Source organism: Crassostrea angulata, chromosome 2 (assembly GCF_025612915.1).
Source record: "Crassostrea angulata isolate pt1a10 chromosome 2, ASM2561291v2, whole genome shotgun sequence".
Classification (NCBI taxonomy): Eukaryota; Metazoa; Mollusca; class Bivalvia; order Ostreida; family Ostreidae; genus Magallana; species Magallana angulata.
The window spans coordinates 18318557-18339152 of NC_069112.1; the positions used below are offsets into that span (position 1 = coordinate 18318557).

The 20596-nt window shown below is 33.6% G+C and overlaps 1 protein-coding gene across 1 annotated transcript; it reads left to right on the forward strand.

Annotated features, from left to right (window-relative positions):
- Positions 1-94: 94 nt before the first annotated feature.
- Positions 95-15577, forward strand: LOC128172052 (uncharacterized). Its single transcript, XM_052837824.1, has 15 exons — positions 95-181; positions 291-383; positions 700-849; positions 959-1051; positions 1642-1782; positions 1892-1984; positions 2555-2695; positions 2805-2897; positions 3468-3608; positions 3718-3810; positions 7117-9054; positions 12562-12642; positions 13603-13641; positions 14200-14232; positions 14338-15577. The coding sequence occupies exons 1-15, from the start codon at positions 130-132 to the stop codon at positions 14547-14549; spliced, it is 3393 nt and encodes a 1130-aa protein (XP_052693784.1). The 5' UTR covers positions 95-129; the 3' UTR covers positions 14550-15577.
- Positions 15578-20596: the final 5019 nt, after the last annotated feature.

The following is a 20596-nucleotide window of genomic DNA, read 5'->3' on the forward strand; positions in this document are numbered from 1 at the left end:
AGATGTAATGATTTCAAACATGATGATTGAATTTCAGTGAAACAACGACGACGACAGGGAAGATCTGGCAAGAACGTCTCCTCGTCTTCCTCTTCCTCTCTCTCCTCCTCCTCCTCCTCCTCAAAAGAGATGGCCACTACTGACCACAGGAGGGATGACAAACAGACACCTGTTGATTTAGGTGTGTATAGAAATAAACAAGACCTAGATTATGCTTGATTTTACAGTGTATTGCAGAACATAATGAAGTTAATAACTCAACTACATGTAACGTATTTTGTGACTTGTAGCGAACAGTACGACGGATATGCTTACGTGTAACACAGAGTCAGGCGAAAAAGATGATGACAAGGAGGAATGCACAGAAGAAGGTGATGATATTGGTAAGTATCCTGTGGCAGGTTTATACAGTAGGAATACCGTGTGTATATGAAATGGATTTCATTATTTACGTAGGAGTGTGATATCTTTTGTGCTATCTGTCATCTTCATGTAATGAGTGTCCCCTATTGTACCATGTGAAATGTGTACACAAAATGTCCCCAATTGTACCCTGTAAAATGTATACACAAAATGTCCCGAATGCTGTTTTATCTAAAATGTGTACAAATAAATACAGGTTCTGTCATTTGATTACATAATTGATACACAATATGCTTATAAGATGTAATGATTTCAAACTTGATGACTGAATTTCAGTGAAACAACGACGACGACAGGGAAGATCTGGCAAGAATGTCTTGTCTTCCTCTTTCTCTTCCTCTCTCTCCTCCTCCTCCTCCTCCTCCTCAAAAGAGATGGCCACTACTGACCACAAGAGGAAAGACAAACAGACACCTGTTGATTTAGGTGTGTATAGAAATAAACAAGATCTTACTCATGCTTGATTTTACAGTGTATTGCAGAACATAGTGAAGTTAATAACTCAACTACATGTAACTTATTTTGTGACTTGTAGTGAACAGTATGACGGATATGCTTACGTGTAACACAGAGTCAGGCGAAAAAGATGATGACAAAGAAGAATGCACAGAAGGAGGTGATTATTTTGGTAAGTATGCTGTGGCAGTTTTATACAGTTGGAATACATTATGTATATGAAATGGATTTCATTATTTACGTAGGAGTGTGATAACATTGATGATCAACGTCAACTCGGGGTGCTATCTGTCATCTTCATGTATTGAGTGTCCCCTATTGTGCCATGTGAAATGTGTACACAAAATGTCCCCAATTGTACCCTGTAAAATGTATACACAAAATGTCCCGAATGCTGTTTTTTCTTTTGTGCTATCTGTCATCTTCATGTAATGCGTATCCCCTATTGTGCCATGTGAAATGTGTACACAAAATGTCCCCAAATGTACCCTGTAAAATGTGTACACAAAATGTCCCGAATGCTGTTTTATCTTTTGTGCTATCTGTCATTTTCATGTAATGAGTGTCCCCTATTGTACCATGTGAAATGTGTACACAAAATGTCCCCAATTGTACCTTGTAAAATGTATACACAAAATGTCCCGAATGCTGTTTTATCTAAAATGTGTACAAATAAATACAGGTTCTGTCATTTGATAACATAATTGATACACAATATGCTTATAAGATGTAATGATTTCAAACTTGATGATTGAATTTCAGTGAAACAACGACGACGACAGGGAAGATCTGGCAAGAATGTCTCCTCGTCTTCCTCTTCCTCTCTCTCCTCCTCCTCCTCTTTAAAAGAGATGGCCACTACTGACCACAGGAGGAAAGACAAACAGACACCTGTTGATTTAGGTGTGTAAAGAGATAAACAAGACGTAGATAATCCTTGATTTTACAGTGTATTGCAGAACATAGTGAAGTTAATAACTCAACTACATGTAACTTATTTTGTGACTTGTAGCGAACAGTATGACGGATATGCTTACGTGTAGCAATGAGTGGGGCGAAAAAGATGATGACAAAGAAGAATGCACAGAAGGAGGTGATTATTTTGGTAAGTATGCTGTGGCAGTTTTATACAGTTGGAATACATTATGTATATGAAATGGATTTCATTATTTACGTAGGAGTGTGATATCTTTTGTGCTATCTGTCATCTTCATGTAATGAGTGTCCCCTATTGTACCATGTGAAATGTGTACACAAAATGTCCCCAATTGTACCCTGTAAAATGTATACACAAAATGTCCCGAATGCTGTTTTTTCTTTTGTGCTATCTGTCATCTTCATGTAATGCGTATCCCCTATTGTGCCATGTGAAATGTGTACACAAAATGTCCCCAAATGTACCCTGTAAGATGTGTACACAAAATGTCCCGAATGCTGTTTTATCTTTTGTGCTATCTGTCATTTTCATGTAATGAGTGTCCCCTATTGTACCATGTGAAATGTGTACACAAAATGTCCCCAATTGTACCTTGTAAAATGTATACACAAAATGTCCCGAATGCTGTTTTATCTAAAATGTGTACAAATAAATACAGGTTCTGTCATTTGATAACATAATTGATACACAATATGCTTATAAGATGTAATGATTTCAAACTTGATGATTGAATTTCAGTGAAACAACGACGACGACAGGGAAGATCTGGCAAGAATGTCTCCTCGTCTTCCTCTTCCTCTCTCTCCTCCTCCTCCTCTTTAAAAGAGATGGCCACTACTGACCACAGGAGGAAAGACAAACAGACACCTGTTGATTTAGGTGTGTAAAGAGATAAACAAGACGTAGATAATGCTTGATTTTACAGTGTATTGCAGAACATAGTGAAGTTAATAACTCAACTACATGTAACTTATTTTGTGACTTGTAGCGAACAGTATGACGGATATGCTTACGTGTAGCAATGAGTGGGGCGAAAAAGATGATGACAAAGAAGAATGCACAGAAGGAGGTGATTATTTTGGTAAGTATGCTGTGGCAGTTTTATACAGTTGGAATACATTATGTATATGAAATGGATTTCATTATTTACGTAGGAGTGTGATATCTTTTGTGCTATCTGTCATCTTCATGTAATGAGTGTCCCCTATTGTACCATGTGAAATGTGTACACAAAATGTCCCCAATTGTACCCTGTAAAATGTATACACAAAATGTCCCGAATGCTGTTTTTTCTTTTGTGCTATCTGTCATCTTCATGTAATGCGTATCCCCTATTGTGCCATGTGAAATGTGTACACAAAATGTCCCCAAATGTACCCTGTAAAATGTGTACACAAAATGTCCCGAATGCTGTTTTATCTTTTGTGCTATCTGTCATTTTCATGTAATGAGTGTCCCCTATTGTACCATGTGAAATGTGTACACAAAATGTCCCCAATTGTACCTTGTAAAATGTATACACAAAATGTCCCGAATGCTGTTTTATCTAAAATGTGTACAAATAAATACAGGTTCTGTCATTTGATAACATAATTGATACACAATATGCTTATAAGATGTAATGATTTCAAACTTGATGATTGAATTTCAGTGAAACAACGACGACGACAGGGAAGATCTGGCAAGAATGTCTCCTCGTCTTCCTCTTCCTCTCTCTCCTCCTCCTCCTCTTTAAAAGAGATGGCCACTACTGACCACAGGAGGAAAGACAAACAGACACCTGTTGATTTAGGTGTGTAAAGAGATAAACAAGACGTAGATAATGCTTGATTTTACAGTGTATTGCAGAACATAGTGAAGTTAATAACTCAACTACATGTAACTTATTTTGTGACTTGTAGCGAACTGTATGACGGATATGCTTATGTGTAGCAATGAGTGGGGCGAAAAAGATGATGACAAAGAAGAATGCACAGAAGGAGGTGATTATTTTGGTAAGTATGCTGTGGCAAGTTTATACAGTAGGAATACATTATGTGTATGAAATGGATTTCATTATTTACGTAGGAGTGTGATAACATTGATGATCAACGTCAACTTAGGGTGTCTGTCATTTTCATGTAATGTGTTCTTTATTGTGCCATGTGAAATGTGTACACAAAATGTCCCCAATTGTACCTTGTAAAATGCGTACAAAAATTTTGTCATGTAAAATGTGTGTGCAAAATGTCCCCCTTTTTAGCTCACCTGAGCTGAAAGCTCGTTATCTTTTATCACAGTTTGTTCATCGTTCATCTGTTTGTTTGTCTGTCTGTTAATATTTTAGATTTTAAACTTCTTCTCCAAAACCACTGGGCTAATTTTAACCAAATTTGACACAAAGCTTTCTAATGGAAAGCTGAATATAAATTGCATTTTTAAAATCTTCTCCTTAAGAACTACTGAGTAAAATTCAATGTATTTTAGTATAAATCATCCTTATGGAAAGGAAAATATAAATTGTAAAAATATCTGCCAATGTTTTTCCAAATTTGAATTATGACGAAAATAATAGTAAAGAGAAGGGGGTGGGCTTCAAATCAGCTGATAACTTTGGGTTCCATATTCCATATCTCGAAGATTTGTAGCAGCCATGTTGGATGTATGATAAACAGGTCAATCTGTCATTTTCACATTTGACGGTGGTTTTAGCTTATTTCGGTTTTTGTTTCATTTTCATTAATAAATAAGACAGCTGACTGTTAACCTGCGTAAAATATGATGCATTAACGGGTACTATAATACAATTTAACTCAATATTCAATTATACCAATACACTATTGACAATTGTAAATAACTGTAAAATGAGGAAAATATGGTGCACTACAAATTTTAGTGCCTTTGGCGCAACTGCCTCTGAGCGCTAAAATTATTAGCGCGCCAACGATTTTCCATATGTATTAAATTTCTTCAAATTGCAAAACAATAACGTCAGTTTATTTTTAAGACTATATAGAAGTGTTCATTTAAATATCAGATGCTGTCGGTTCTGTTTGTTTAAACAATTACAGAGGTAAACGATATGGGTTATTGGGTATAAGTGCCTAAACATGGATTTATTAATTCAGTTTTAATTGCTTTTAAATATCTCTCATTAGCACCTTGAAAATTGGTCTTCTCCCCATGCCACTTCCATTTAGCGCCTCGAGGTGAAATTGTGATTAAGCGTGGCAATCGTTAACGCTGACAATACATGATTGATCATAATTTCTTTGATCTCTGATTAGTGGATATAAAGATAACAAGACGATACCTATTTTTTTTTTAATGTAAAATTACTGTGAAAAAGATTCTCTCATGGTGATCGAAACTTATGGTAAATGTAGCATTCGATTTCACTTTTAGTTTCGGGACTCTTCTAGTGTTATCCAAGTCGACACGTTAAATTCAAAGTCCGATAACTCAAATTTGTTTACCAACAAAAATTACACATTATCACCAATAAATGAGGTTTTCATATCTATCTACTGACGATTTACACAAAAGTAAGTGTATTGTTCTCAACTACAGTTTACCGTGCATGCGAGATAGAAATCAAAGTCGTGTTCACGTGCTTGAGTGAACACAGAGCTATATTTTGGGCGTGATCGTTTATCAAACAACAACTTTTTTTTTGTATTTTTTTTTAAAGAAAAGATGCATGCGCTAAAATATATTTGCGCTAATGTACTGGCACTTGCGTGTGCGCTAAAATACGTATGCGCCAAATTTTCTCGTTTTACAGTATGTGTTTTGTTAGATGCTCAGTATTTTCTCGAATCTATACAGTCTGAACCTCGATTAATTTCGCTGATGGAAATATTTATGTATATATTAATTTATTTTGAAAATAAATTGTTCTCTTTCTTTGTTTTGGTGCACATTTGATGAGCAATATTTGAGTGTCAAGTTTCCAGTTATAAGCAAGATACAGAGCTTTGCTCACAATTCTATGTTTGCACACAGAGCTGAGGCCATGCTTTTGTTTGTTTACATTTTAAATGCTGTAAAGGTAATACCAAGTTTAAACATGTGAACAAAAACATTATTCCAACCTAGCAGAATTGTGAGCTCTTTATCTTGCTTATAATAGTACAATTGACATTAAAATTTTTGTTGATCATTAGAAATGGTTTGCTAAATATTAAAAACTTGAACGGAATGATTAAAAGGATGATATGCTGTAACTACTTTCTGGACCCCCTTCTTGTACGTTAAATTATATGAGATCTACACTAATATTGATAGGTTTCCAGACACGAGTAAATTATAACGACAACTTTTAAACAGTTTCCATAATTCTGACACAATATTGTTATTGGTTATTAAATGCATTATCGCTGTTCTTAAGAAAATATCACAGCGGAAACTCATCTTGGTTTGTAGCCATTTGTTGTATTTTAATAAAGATGAAAATAATGGATGAGCCTTAGTAAAATAGAGTGGTATGCCTGTCAATACATTGATTAGAATAGCTCTTTGACATATTACGTGACAATTTTTTTCATTCACGTATTTATCGTTTAAGTGAATAATGTTTTAAAATGTCACACAAGTTTACGCCAGGTAAACAACAATCGTTTATGACGAGGAAAACCAAATAAATTTTTGAATGTTTTTTATTTTAGCGCATTGAGGTGCAATTTTCTTCTTTAACATACAGGATTTTTTTGTAATAAAATACAATAACTAGTGGGAAGTTGAAGAAGAAAATGTACCTATATCCTCTCATTTAGTTTGATCACTTTATAAAGTGTGTGTGGGGGGGGGGGGGCACGTAGTTTAATATCTTGCATAGGATCTTCTTGCGGTAAAAATGGTATTTCATAAAGATACAATCTCAAAGATTAAGTGTATGCAAAAATAAGTGTAAAATTTTGATACTTTATGGTATTTATTTTTTGTTATTCTACTGAGGGACCATATGGCACAATATCCTTTGAACGCCCATATAAGCCATTGTTGCTCAGGTGAGCGATGTGACCCCATGGGTCTCTAGTTTAACATATTTAAGCAAAATAAAAAAACAAATGGAATATTGTAATCCAAACAGGATATTATGTCCCATTTGGTTGATTGGTCCAAACCTATGGAATTTGCTGCTAGATAATTGATGGTTGTTTTGAAAGAGAGATAATTTGAGACACTGGAATTTGTCCAGTTCGGACAATGAGTTTGAAAAAGGCAAAAAAAACTGGGGTGAATATTTCCCTGTGTACAGTAAAACGATTATGTTATGAAATATATTGTAAATATGTAATTTTTGTGGGTTTTTTTTTCAGAGAGTGAATCTGACATCATCGATGATTCCTTTGATGAGGATTTTATTCCATCCTCCTCAGACTCAGACAGTGGGTCGGATGTCTTTCCACTTGTCATATCAAAGTCGGGCAAAAAACAACACCATAAAAATCAGAATGGGGGTTACAATGAAGATGATGTAGATAAACTGACATCAAGGAAAGAGAAGGAAACTTTATCATCACTTCAGAAAAGTAAATCTCCTGGATCGGTGGAAGAGGAGATTGTTGTTCTTCAGACCCACAACATAGGGTCTAGAAAATATGACAAAAAGCACCTCTGTCTTTTCTGTGATCAACGCCAAGCAAAGCTTCCACGCCATTTAGCATCAAGACACAAGAATGAAATTGAAGTTGCAAAATACTTAGCGGAAAAGGATTCTAGAGTGAAAAGAGATATGCTTACAAGGTTAAGAAACATAGGATCACATAAACACAACTTGGAAGTGATTAGAGAAAAAAAAGGTGAAATTATGGTTGTGTATAGGCCGTCAGAAACTACACACTGGTCCGAGTACAGCCCCTGCCCATTTTGTTATGGATATTATGCAGCTAATGTTCTGTGGAAGCATGTAAAAAGGTGCAATTTTGCTCCAGAGCTACGGAAGCATGGGAAGATCTTAGAAAACAGCCGAATTCTTTTACCTTGTGGTGAAAACAGTGTAAGTGATGGATTAAGAAAAATTCTTTTGACAATGAAAGACGATGCTGTGTCACTTGTTGTTAAAAATGATACATTAATAAGACAACTAGGACAAAAGTTATCATCAAAACACGGAAACAATAAGGAAAACTATCACTACATAAGAAACACCCTGAGAGAAATGGGACGGTTACTAATTTGTGTAAATAAAAAAACTGGATCATCCAACGAACTTGCAAATTTTATAGATCCATTTCAATTTGATTTGCTTGTTAATTGCACACGGGAAGTTGCTGGATGTTCTAATGAAACATCTCAATTTAAAACGCCCTCTTTAGCATTGAAAATAGGGTGCTCACTCAAAAAATGTGCAGGCATTTTAAAAGGAAATGCTCTGATAACAGGAGATGAAAATTTAGAAAGGAAAGCTGCCAAATTTATGGAACTCTATGATCTCAAATGGAATGAAGAGGTTACAGCTCATGCCCACCGAACTTTAAAGGAAATGAAAAGGAATCAAGTCCAACTCATTCCACTTACAGATGATGTTATGCTTTTGAATGATTTCTTGCATAAGAAAATTCAAGAAGCTCAACAAAAATTGACAGAAAACAAAAACAATAAAGATGCATGGTGTCAACTGAGTGAGGTGACCTTAGCCCAGCTGATATTGTTTAATCGAAGGCGCCAGGGAGAAGCATCAAAACTGAAAGTAAATGATTATCTGAAAAAACACACTGCAAGACAAGAAGATGTACTATTGGGCCTGACAAACCTAGAGAAAAAACTGTGTTCAAGCCTTGAAAAGGTAGATATTGTTGGCAAAAGAGGAAGAACAGTACCAATTCTTTTGACGAACAAAGTTAAAATGAGTGTAAATGTCCTTTTGGAGACGAGAGACATCGTTGGCGTACGCCCAGACAACCCATATGTCTTTGCAAGAGTAAACAATTCAATGGACCACATCCGAGGCTGTGATGTTATAAGAGAATGTTCCCTCAAATGTGGAGCAAAACATCCGGAACTACTACGGTCAACCAAGTTGAGAAAACATATTGCAACCTTATCTCAAATATTAAACTTAAAAGACAATGAGTTGGACATTCTAGCCAACTTTCTTGGACATGACATTAGAACTCACAGGGAATATTATAGACTACCTGAGGAGTCTCTTCAAGTAGCTAAAATGTCCAAACTATTGTTTACCTTAGAAAGAGGAGAAATGGGTCTTCAAAAAGGCCTTACCCTAGAGGAGGTTTCTGTTGACCCAGATGAAGGTTAGTTTTTTTAAATTGATTATTTAGAATTGATGGTTTCTCTTAATTCAGTGTGTGCAATGAACTTTTTGTACCAATTGGTCTACAACAGTGTTAAATCTATAGACCTGACTGATTTTCTATAGACCAAAAACACCAAAAATATTATTCTGTATTCGTATTGTAATTTTATTCATGGTGAAATAACCTGGTACATTACAACACAATAGGACCTCTTTCTAGGAACAGGATGCAGGGTGCGTGGCTCTAAAACCCACACACAGTGACAACTACTGCCTTGTAATGATTTTAGCTCAGCTGTACATTGAAACCTTTGATTATTTTCATATTTAAAAGAATACAATTTATATTATACATATTTATGATATTAATGCATTGATATCTTGTAAGTTTATAACTAAATGTATAACAGCATATCTATAATTATTTTCAATAATATAAGACTAAAATGCATTAGCACTAAGATTCATAAACTAATTTTAACAATAAAATACATAAGTATTTCTACAATAAATATTAAATGTTTGATGAACTGTTGTAAGTCTTGTAGAGATGCAAGTGGGTGGTTTACTTTACTTTTAGTTACTTACTTTTACATTTTTTTTTTCCAACAAGAAATAGCAATTCATAATCTCTTGGCAGGTGGTGTTGACATGATTGCAGTTTATCTGCATTTGATGTCGATGGTCAGATTTCACGATGTTTATATGGACATATTTTTTAATTCACCCAAGCAATGTTTGATAGCAACTTCGTCCACGCCGGCATTAATTGCACACAGGCCTTCCAGCTGATGCTGACATTAATTTCATACATGCTTAATATTCCAAGCGATCTAATATTAATTCATTTTGTTTCAAGTATTAATATTATTTATCATTTAATATTGCAACAAAATAATTGCGTGTTCATTTATATAGTAACGAAAGGCGTAAATGTATGTCCAGTCTTTTGATACAATCTAAAAATAGGAATGCATTTACACCAATTAATTCTCAATATGATGTACACGTATAATTAATGCCATGGTCGCTCTCTGCATACACAAATGAAAGTTAACCATTTTCTAAAAAAAAATTAAAATCAATAAATTTAATAAACAAACAATTTTAGCAAATATTAGGGGTGTGCAATATTACCGGTATACTGGGTTTAATCCTTTCTGACAATATATCGCGATATCAAAATCAAATACCATTATTTTACGATATATATAAGAAAAAATAGTAATTAAAAAAAACAGCTGATGCAAACAAAATAAAGTGTTTGAGACTTGCCCTGACATCGACAAGGCATCGGATGTAAATCAACGATAGTAACCATGTTTGTATATGGTAGGCGTGTGTGAATATGGAAGAGAATCAGATTATTAGTATTATTTATTTTTTCTTTCTTATTGAAGTTATCATAGAATACATTAGGATAATATGAAGAATTACTTAAATGTTAAGCGTTACCTGATTTTCTTTTTTGTGTTTTTTTTCGTTTGAGTCAAAGTTGTATTTTCTCGGGAAAGGGCAATTTGTTGTTCTGGTTTGAATAGTAATAGCATTGTTTATTCAAAATGGCTGACAAAAGGACTATGTGATTTGCAGGCAAATTCTCGTGGAAATATTTATTTCTACAATTTTTTGAGTAAAATTAATTAATAAATAAGTAATAGTTGTTTGTGTTCATCCTGTCGCGCAAGTTGTTGCGAAGGGGATATAGCATTGCTAACAAGAAGACAAGAGATTAAATTCATCCGATTTACATCGAATATTGGACAATTTTTCCCAATATCTTTGAATGGAACTAGTCAAGTTTTAAGGAGATAAATGCTTGTGTCATATTTTATTTTTACTCCAATCTAAGTTATTGGCATATATGCTTAGTGTATACCCTGTCTTACAACAAATCATTTTGGTCCCCTCAATTGCATTTACATGACAGTTTATTCTTAAATAATGCATCTCCCACATAATGATTCATGATGCTAGGGGATGCTTCTCTTAGCGGTTTCCTTGTTAAATATGAACTCATGTACTATAGAACTCACACATTAGAACCTAATTAGAATGTTGCAAAACCCTGGATTTTGATCACATTTATTAGTTTATTTATTAAAATATCAAAGTAATGTATTTGCAATATATCGCAATATTCAGAGTGTGATATTGCAATATATCGCAATATGGTTTTTACTGGCAATACCCAACTCTAGCAAATATGTTAACAATTGTGTCTCGTCCCTCGTGCTCCATAGATAGTTCCCTGATTGAGTGATTATGGCCTCGGATGAACAAATAGATGGTCGCGTGGTAAGACACAGTTGCCTAGCTTGTCGTCGAACTTGTAGAAAAGTGTCCATTAGAATATAAAGAGGTATAGCGCACTTAATATATGATTTCGCCTAAAATATAGCACTTTTGCAAACGTGAGACATTTTCAGCATTATACAATATTAAGTTCAAATATATTCAAAGAAAAGCAAATAACACAATTATCAAGTTTAAACAGTCTTATTTACCTTACGAGACATCATTAAAATATTCAGCTTTTGTTAGGGATATATAGGAAAATAATCAGTATACCATAAAAATTGGATATTTGACTATTTGAACCACTCTAAACCAAAGAAATCCGAATAAAGTTATGTTCTACAAGTATTGTAGTACACGTTTACATTGAATTAGTTTTGGATTAACGTGGTCTTCATACTGAATATTAGACAAATATTTCAATTAGTGTCTTTTTTAAACAATCATGTATATAGCAATATATATTGAAAATACATCTTCTGAAAGTGTTAGATGTGTGGCTTAGTGGTAACGCGGGGTTTTCTTTGATTTTGTGGTCGCTGGATCGAATCCACCAAGAAGTAATAATTTTTTCACTTAATTGAAACATGAAAAGAATAGGAAGATTAAGTTACATGAATCTAATCATTTGGTTTTTTTTAAAAATTATCTTGTTTAATTCAGTCTGAGTATGAGCATACCCAATATATAAAGATTTGCTTGAACTTATCACGGTTTAGAATATCAATGGACATTTTGCGCAGAGTTTCCCGAATTTATGACAAATCAGTTGTTGCAGACATCATTATAAAATCAGTATCTAGGTTTTCGAAAAGCTAGGTACCTGGTATTTTCCGTCCAAACGCAGATGTAGGCGAAATAATGGGAAAAGGTGCTATACCTTTTCAATCAGTATAAATGAAGCAAAATTTAATAGAAAACTGTGAAAAAAAAAAAAAAAAAAAAAAAAAAAAACCGTTTGGATCTGGAACAAGGAATTGCGAATTAATGAGACAAATTAGCTTTGATAAAATTGACCTGATAGTGAAGAGTAGGGATAACTGGCGTCTGAATATCTGAAGCCCCACTGTATAAATACATATATCATAAATACATCAATGTTCGTTACTGAAGATGAGGATAACTTATTGACACATGTCCATTGAGTACAAGCTAGTTAATGTGCTTAATTGGTTTACCTTCCAATTTTTACCAAAAAATGTTGTAGAGGTTGAGATGCTGGAGGAGGAGGAGGAGGAGCTGGAGGAGGAAGAGGAGGACCAAATTTGTGAAGTACATGAAGCACAAGGTGGGTGAAATTCTATTATAACTAGAAGTGTTTTTTCATATGAATTATTGTTATTATAAATATATACAGATTAGAGAAATGCAAAAGTGGGGGGGGGGGGGGGGGTAAAAAAAGAAGTATATACAAAGCTAAATGCCTCTTGTCATGTCAATTTTAATGGAGATTTGTTGCAACAGGAGTTTTTACTTTTAGATATTATTTTATCTAAGATGGATATGAAATAATCAGTCTGAGAGAAAAAAGGCTAAAAGAGACAAAAAGATACCTAACAAAGTGTTTTAAAGGTGGTATGGGACGCCTCCATATTGTGACTTTCCACTTGAAATAAACAAAAAAAAATCAAATGTTATAGTCATGTATATATTTTTTTTTTAAATTTGTAACCTACGGTGTAGTGCAATTGGTAAGAGCGCTTACAAAAAATCTGTAATTACTAACTCATGAGTTTGAATCCTGCTGGGGCTTATTTTGCCATTTCAACAACTTATCAAATCTTTTTTTTTGGTCAAATAATGCAAAATTTGAAAATTCTGAACCAGAAAAAGTATTTTGATTATAATGTTGTACTGTATTTTTTATCCACATTAATATAGACAGGTGCCCTATAAACAACTCAAGACAACCAGAGTCTATCGGGTAAAAATGTCAGCAGAGAAAAAGATGTTCATAATCACCATGTATACTAAAACATTCATCATTCATTCACCCTCTTCATGCATTTCTGCATTTAAGGTGGCATTTAGAAAACAATGTTGTCTAACTTTTAACCCCCTGCAAAAAAAAATTAACCTAGGCAACTGCATTCAAAGAGGAAAGCAGTTGCATTCATATAATTCTAAAAGCACCAGAAGAGATGTAACAGTTGTTTATTGAGAGATAATGCAGTGGGCATGTATAGTATATTGATATATTTACAGAATTTCCTCCTTCATATGATTTTTTTTTTTTACTTATTTGCAGGATTGCCGGTTAAAGAAACGATTTCAAAAAAAACCACTAGTAAGTATAATTAGTATAGATTCTTTAATCAATAAATGTTAGGGTATTCTAATTTTTTTTTTCACTTTAAAATTCCAACATGTTATCATGTTTAATGCTGAAATGAAATACTATGTATTCAAAAACTGTTTCAACAACTTGCATGCCATTTACCGTAATCTATTTAATAAAATAATCAGCAAATTTTAGTACCAACAGTAAATCTCAGTAAATATTTAATAATTTATCAGAACATGCAGCAAAAATGTTGGTAAATATTAGTGAATGTACCAACAGCAATTAGTAAAATTATCAGTAAATATCAGCCATTCTGAACTCCTTCACTCATTATCAGTAAATATTAGTAAGAAATGGCACATTTATGAAAATTTTGTATCCTAACTCTCTGCTGCTAATTCATTGCATACGGTTATGCTGTTTGTGTACACGGCATTACTTGCCAAGTTTTAAATACAAATGTAGCTTTAGTTTGTTGATTTTTAAACTTATAATTTGTGAAAAAAATTTAAGTCTGCAGGTTCACCTATATTAAGTTCCACTTCTGGGTTTTTTTTCCAGGCAGTAATGAGATGACTATAGAGACTCCTGTTGGTAAGTTTAAGGTTACTGATAATTTGTGATGTGTAAACAGTGAGAATGATGTGATATTTGTTTGAAACACTAAAAATGAATTTTAAAAGTGTATGCTCTATTTAGGAAAGAGAGTACCATGGACAGAAAAAGAAAAAGAAACTGTCATTAAGCAGTTCCAAAAATACCTCCTCCTGAAGAAACTGCCTGGGAAACGAGAAATCCAAAACTGTATAGACACGGAAATAGTTTTAAGTAGAAGAACTTGGCGAAATGTTAAAGACTTCATTAGGAACACAATTACAACAACAGAAAGGAAAAAACTCATTCATGTATAAGATTTTAGTAACCTGTCTCTGCATATCAATCGTTGAAGCTTGATGACTGACTTGTGCTATGAATTTTTTTTTTATTTTTCTCATACGCAATTACAGCTCTAGACCACTGCAGACTATTAAATGTAGTATGTACAATATTAGGAGAAATTGAACATTTCAACAAGTTAGATAATGTCTGTACTTGATATAGCTGATGCCTCTTAGTTACTTCTCCGTCTGCTCACAACTTTATTGGCTCAAATTGAAGGCACACTTTAAAGCATTGATACTGAGACCTAATACACATTTTCAGTGAATTTTGTTTCACAAACACATTTTGTTTAACGATCGCAAATGTCAGATATGCATGCTAAGTACATGTATAAAGCTTGCTTATTACATTTGGTTATGTTTTGACTTAAACGGTGCATGTCAGCTTTAAGTACTGCATTTATTGTCTCTATATAGACCATTTATGAAAGAGGTAGATGCACTTAAGGATCATCGTTCTTTTTTTTGTAGAATGAACAGGTTTACATGGATTTTTTGTTGGACAATTATTCGCATATCATGTTAAAATGTACATGTATCTAAATATGAAATGAAAGGTAAAAAGTGCAGACCAGAAACACCAAAACTTGGAGACCATGGCACGTTAGGATATGTTACTTGAGACTAACAAGGTGTAATATAGTTGTAATACATAGGGACAATATATGTGTATGTGTCTTCTGAGGAGAGAGAGAGAAAGAGAGACTGCAATCATTTAAAATCCGGGTTGAATGATGTAATATTGAATACACTATGTTTTACAATGTATGTCGTACTTAAATTCAAAGGAATTTGTCTAGCTTGTCTGTCTGCCTGCAACTTTAATCCTCGACAATGACATAGAAGAGATTTTATATTTTGGTAAATGATAGAGGTGGAGTGTCAAATTATTTTTTCGCAGATGTTGTTTGTCGATAGCATTGCGTTTCTATTTGTATTGAATCAGGATAAATAAATGCTTGTCAATAATTTTCATAATAAAATGTATTGATACTTTTTTTCAGTGTTCTGATTCTTCTTTAGTTTCGCTGCATTACATGTGAAGAAAAAAATAAGGACCTGAAATATTTCTTCTCTTGATGTACATTCTGTGTTTCTAATAATAAGGCTATAACTCTTGTTTTGCAATATCTTGCAACGCTTAAATTCTTCAACTCGCATAGGGGATTTAAAAGGGCCTGGTCACGATTTTGGTATTTTAAAAAAAGAAGATGGGTGAATAAGGCGTGTAAAATGCCCATATATGAGGAATGATTAGATACTGCTAAATTAAAATATCATTATATCTTATACTTTTTAAAAAATTAATTAAAAAACAATGTATATTTAACGTAACATCGGTTTGAAACCCTTAAATATTTTAAATACTTGCAATAGGTTGATTTAAACTGGCGTATGCGTGTCAAAAACCTCCAAATAGTGTACTTTTTATAACTTCAATGCCTTTTCTTTCATAGAGTGGGTCTGACCTCCATATTTTTGTCATATTCTAAATGCAGTTTAATGGAATTTAAACCGATTCTAATCAACAAAAATGTGGAGAGATGACCCACTATACTTTAAAAATGTCATTTTGTAGTCCAACAACTGAACGTTTAAAAAAAATAATACAAGTCCGTAAATTCGTTGTCAACGTCTCATATAGCATTTAAATATCGCACTTTGTTGTGAATGAAATGGCTCAGTGGTTAGAGCACCAGTCATTAGGTAACTAATAGAACATGGGTTTTTAGTTTGTTGGTTCGATACCACCAAAACTTAAGGTTTTATTTTATTCTTATCGTTTTTTGAAATATTTCAAACTGAATATAGTCGGAAATTACCTTTCGGTAAACTTGTATTATAACATATTAAATATATTAAACTGAAAAAATGTTAAATTTGAAATTGTATTTTACGACTAAACCAAAGGGCAGTTGCGCCATCTTATTCCCCCATCTTCTTCCGATTTTAATGTTTACAGTGCTTTCGTGTTGAGTACTTTTTATGGGCAACCAAAATTTGAGTGTCATTACTTGAGTTGTAAGCGAAAACAAAGCATTTGTTGACATTTTGAATGAAAGGAAAAATCCAGTTTTATACCTAAAATGAAAAACAGGACACGAGCCTTGTTTACATGACAAAGAATTCTGAACCATGTATCTTGCTTATAACTCTACGACTGAACCTCAGATTTCATTTGTTTACTAGAAATGCATTTCTAAAGCATTGTAGATATTAAAAACAGAAAAAATAAAATTTGACCAAAACCGTGACCATGCCCCATTAAGATGGAAGATATTGGTATTGCTTTGGATGAGGTTTTGGTTTTTATTTCAATTACCGTGTTAATGAAACACCTGCATGATTATATTTGTAACTGTTCAACAATGTAAACGTAAATTTTACAGCAATTGTTGGACATTTAAACAATGAAATGCTTTCTTTGGGGATTCATTCGGGATATGAAGGTAGTGACATTGCAGAAAAAATACATAACCCGCGTTTTTTCAATGTTTATGAGATAACCGGGTATGCCGATTTCAAAGGAACATGTACAGACTGCTAAAAGCAAACAAAACGATGTATATACGCATCAATGTAAAAAGTTTTTTTCAATGTTTATGAGATAACCGGGTATGCCGATTTCAAAGGAACATGTACAGACTGCTAAAAGCAAACAAAACGATGTATATACGCATCAATGTAAAAAGTTTTTTTCAATGTTTATGAGATAACCGGGTATGCCGATTTCAAAGGAACATGTACAGACTGCTAAAAGCAAACAAATTATTAAAAAAGCTAGTATGATTTGGTGATGAAGCAATAGGTTGTATGAAAATATGAACGAATAAGTTCTTCCTTCTTATCTGGACTAGGCGTTTACCTAGATACTATAGAAACATGTAATTACAACTCTGATGGTTTTGAAGAGCCAGCATAAGATTTATTCAATTAAAAATTTCAACTGTTCCGGGATTCGAACCCAATCAAAAAAGTCAGACCCGTTTACAACCTACTCTAACTACTAATCTAGTGAGATTTATAACGGGGAAATTTAACACGTTAGATTTCAGTTATTATGTTTTTTTCCAAAAGTCAGATTTTTCAAAAATATGCATCTTTGGAACAAAAATCGGAATTGCAGTTTTCAGGAAAATGTCTGACTCTAAAAGTTAAGATTAAATTAATTTTGTTTCAAGGAGTCACAACAAAGAGGATAGCCCTTTTATCTAGCGTGAAATCAGCCACATTTTACCTCGGCTATATACGTTTCGTATTCGTATTCAAACTAGAAATATTAATTCAGCGGGTTTCTTCCCAAGAAGATGTACGCTCAAGATTGGTTTTATTTTATACATTAGCGACACGAAAATACTTTAAAGGCTTCCCAATTTTTGTAATTTTGGATTTAAAATGCAATCTATTAAAACATATAACGAAACGTTCCATTTTACGTTCTGCTACAATGTAAAATTAATGTTTAGATGTATCTATACTACTATATTAAAATAATAGACTCGAATTTTTTGTCTTTAATACCGAGAAATCGGAAGAATACTGTCTTTTGTTTTATATATTTTAAACATAATTGGTACTTGAAGATTACCAATTTGTTTTTATTTTTTCTCAGTTAAGCTTCGCTAATTAATAATCAACGAAAATTCCTCAAAAATTCCCGGAAATCACTTGGATTTTACAATCTTGCGCTTGCGCAATACATTCACGCTAACGGGATCTTTAGTTTACGTTTCCACAATATCACATCTGCATGAATAAACTCAGAAATGATAAAACATATACGGGTAAATTTTCATTGGACTTTTGCTATATATTCTGTTCATATATATTAATGATTTCTTATGAGAGAAAGTATAAAAAAACAAATATACATTTCAAGTACATGTAAGTACTTAATTACTTTTGTCTTCGTGATGACAAAAAATATTTGATTACATAAAAAGTTACATTATATTTGTTAGAGTGAAGATAGAATATGTTTTATCGTAAAAATGAATAATGTCCTACGGACCCAGTTTTACAAAGAAAATACGTGTACATTGGTGAAAAAGTGTTGAATTCTTCCATTCTGTGGATTAAAATTTTTAGATAAAAGGTATTTGCAGTCTGAAAAAGGTTTGTTGTGATGAATTTGACTTTTATTTTCAAGGCAACTTCATTAACTTTCTCCATAATCGTTCCGGAGCGATTCTGCAATTTTCTGCTACATTACGGGTATAACGGAGGCATTCTAACTGTGGGGAGTGCCTTTCCCGAGACACAGTTAGATTTACCAAACTAAGGAAAGTGTAGTGAAATTAATACCATTATTGTAGGCTTATAGCTTTGTTATGCAAATTTCAATAATAAACTGTGTCGATGTACCTATTCGTAAGTGTCCGATATGCAATGTCAACCCGTGCACGCACGGGTCAAAGTCTAGTATCTAATATTATTATACTTTCATGTTAAATACTGAAATCTGACTGGTTTAGACGCAGTTGATAATCCGTTCTATTACCCTCAGCGTTAGCAACACACTTAGCAACGGGTAACACAACGAATTGTTACATGCGCGCAAATTATGCGCGTACGGTTCGCCGTAAAATTCACGTCATTTCTATCTAAAAGCAGAAAAAATATTATCTAAAATTAAGACATTCAGTATAATAAATAAATAGTGCCTGTTTGGGAGGATAACAGTTGAAATTGACACCCCTGAAAAACCATTGTCAACCTCCGCTTCGCGTCGGTTGACAATGATTTGCTCGGGGTGTCAATTTCAACTGTTACCCTCCCAAACAGGCACTATTTATATATTACCTTATGAGCAAAGGTATCTTCACGGGGCGACTTAACTTATATGAATCAAAATCCTTCGGAGTGTATGTACACTAACATTTTTGTTTTTTGGGGAGAAAATCAAGAGGACAGAATTTGATCAGTTCCATAAGTTTACTTTTTAGTTTTACTTTTGGGGTCGTATTATTATAAACAAGCCGATTTATTTACTTTTGAAAGTCGCAAACCTTTTTTTTTTAATAAAAATAAACGAACTAGCGTAATCAATGATTTAATTTTATCTTCTGATAATTTCAGTGTTTACACATACTTTGTTTTACAATATTGAAAGGGGCACCTTCCTCTATCGGATTTACGACTTGCAAATAAGCCTTTTTGTGACCAAGATGCACATTTCATATTTATTCATAGATTATTGATGTATATATTGATGTATATATTATTGGTATATTATGTGCAAGATTTCCATTTTTTTTCTTCTTTAAACAGGATATAACACCTTTTTTCTGGTGATTTTTTTTTATTTGCAGAATTGAATAAAATATTGAAAGGAATACGTTTACTAAAATCGGAATTTTATTATTTTTAAAACGCAGTTCAATTGTGTCCCCGTTTGGACGAGACGATAAAACAAATGTGTGAATATTAATGAGTGTGAAGAACTGTCCCCGTTTGCGTTGCAAAAAGTGCGTGGCTTAAATGTAGGAAAAGCAATACATTCTGCTTAAATTGTTGATAGGAAACCGTTTAGAAAGACGTTTTTTGGCTCTGCTGTAGAAAAACATGAAAATTAAAGAAGTCCCCAATTTGGTAACCTCCAACACCTGTCCCCGTTTGACACCGTACACATGAATGTGTGTGTGTGTGTGTGTGTGTGTGTGTGTGTGTGTGTGTGTGTGTGTGTGTGTGTGTGTGTGTGTGTGTGTGTGTGTGTGTGTGTGTGTGTGTGTGTGTGTGTGTGTGTGTGTGTGTGTGTGTGTGTGTGTGTGTGTGTGTGTGTGTGTGTGTGTGTGTGTGTGTGTGTGTGTGTGTGTGTGTGTGTGTGTGTGTGTGTGTGTGTGTGTGTGTGTGTGTGTGTGTGTGTGTGTGTGTGTGTGTGTGTGTGTGTGTGTGTGTGTGTGTGTGTGTGTGTGTGTGTGTGTGTGTGTGTGTGTGTGTGTGTGTGTGTGTGTGTGTGTGTGTGTGTGTGTGTGTGTGTGTGTGTGTGTGTGTGTGTGTGTGTGTGTGTGTGTGTG

What these genes read in the sequence shown, in the direction of transcription:
- LOC128172052 (XM_052837824.1), top strand. Translation starts at nt 130, where the DNA reads ATGGCCACTACTGACCACAGGAGGGATGACAAACAGACACCTGTTGAT. An exon ending in AGAAGAAGGTGATGATATTG is followed by an intron (nt 384 to 699) that starts GTAAGTATCCTG and finishes ACTGAATTTCAG; the next exon opens with TGAAACAACGACGACGACAG. An exon ending in TGAAGTACATGAAGCACAAG is followed by an intron (nt 12,643 to 13,602) that starts GTGGGTGAAATT and finishes ACTTATTTGCAG; the next exon opens with GATTGCCGGTTAAAGAAACG.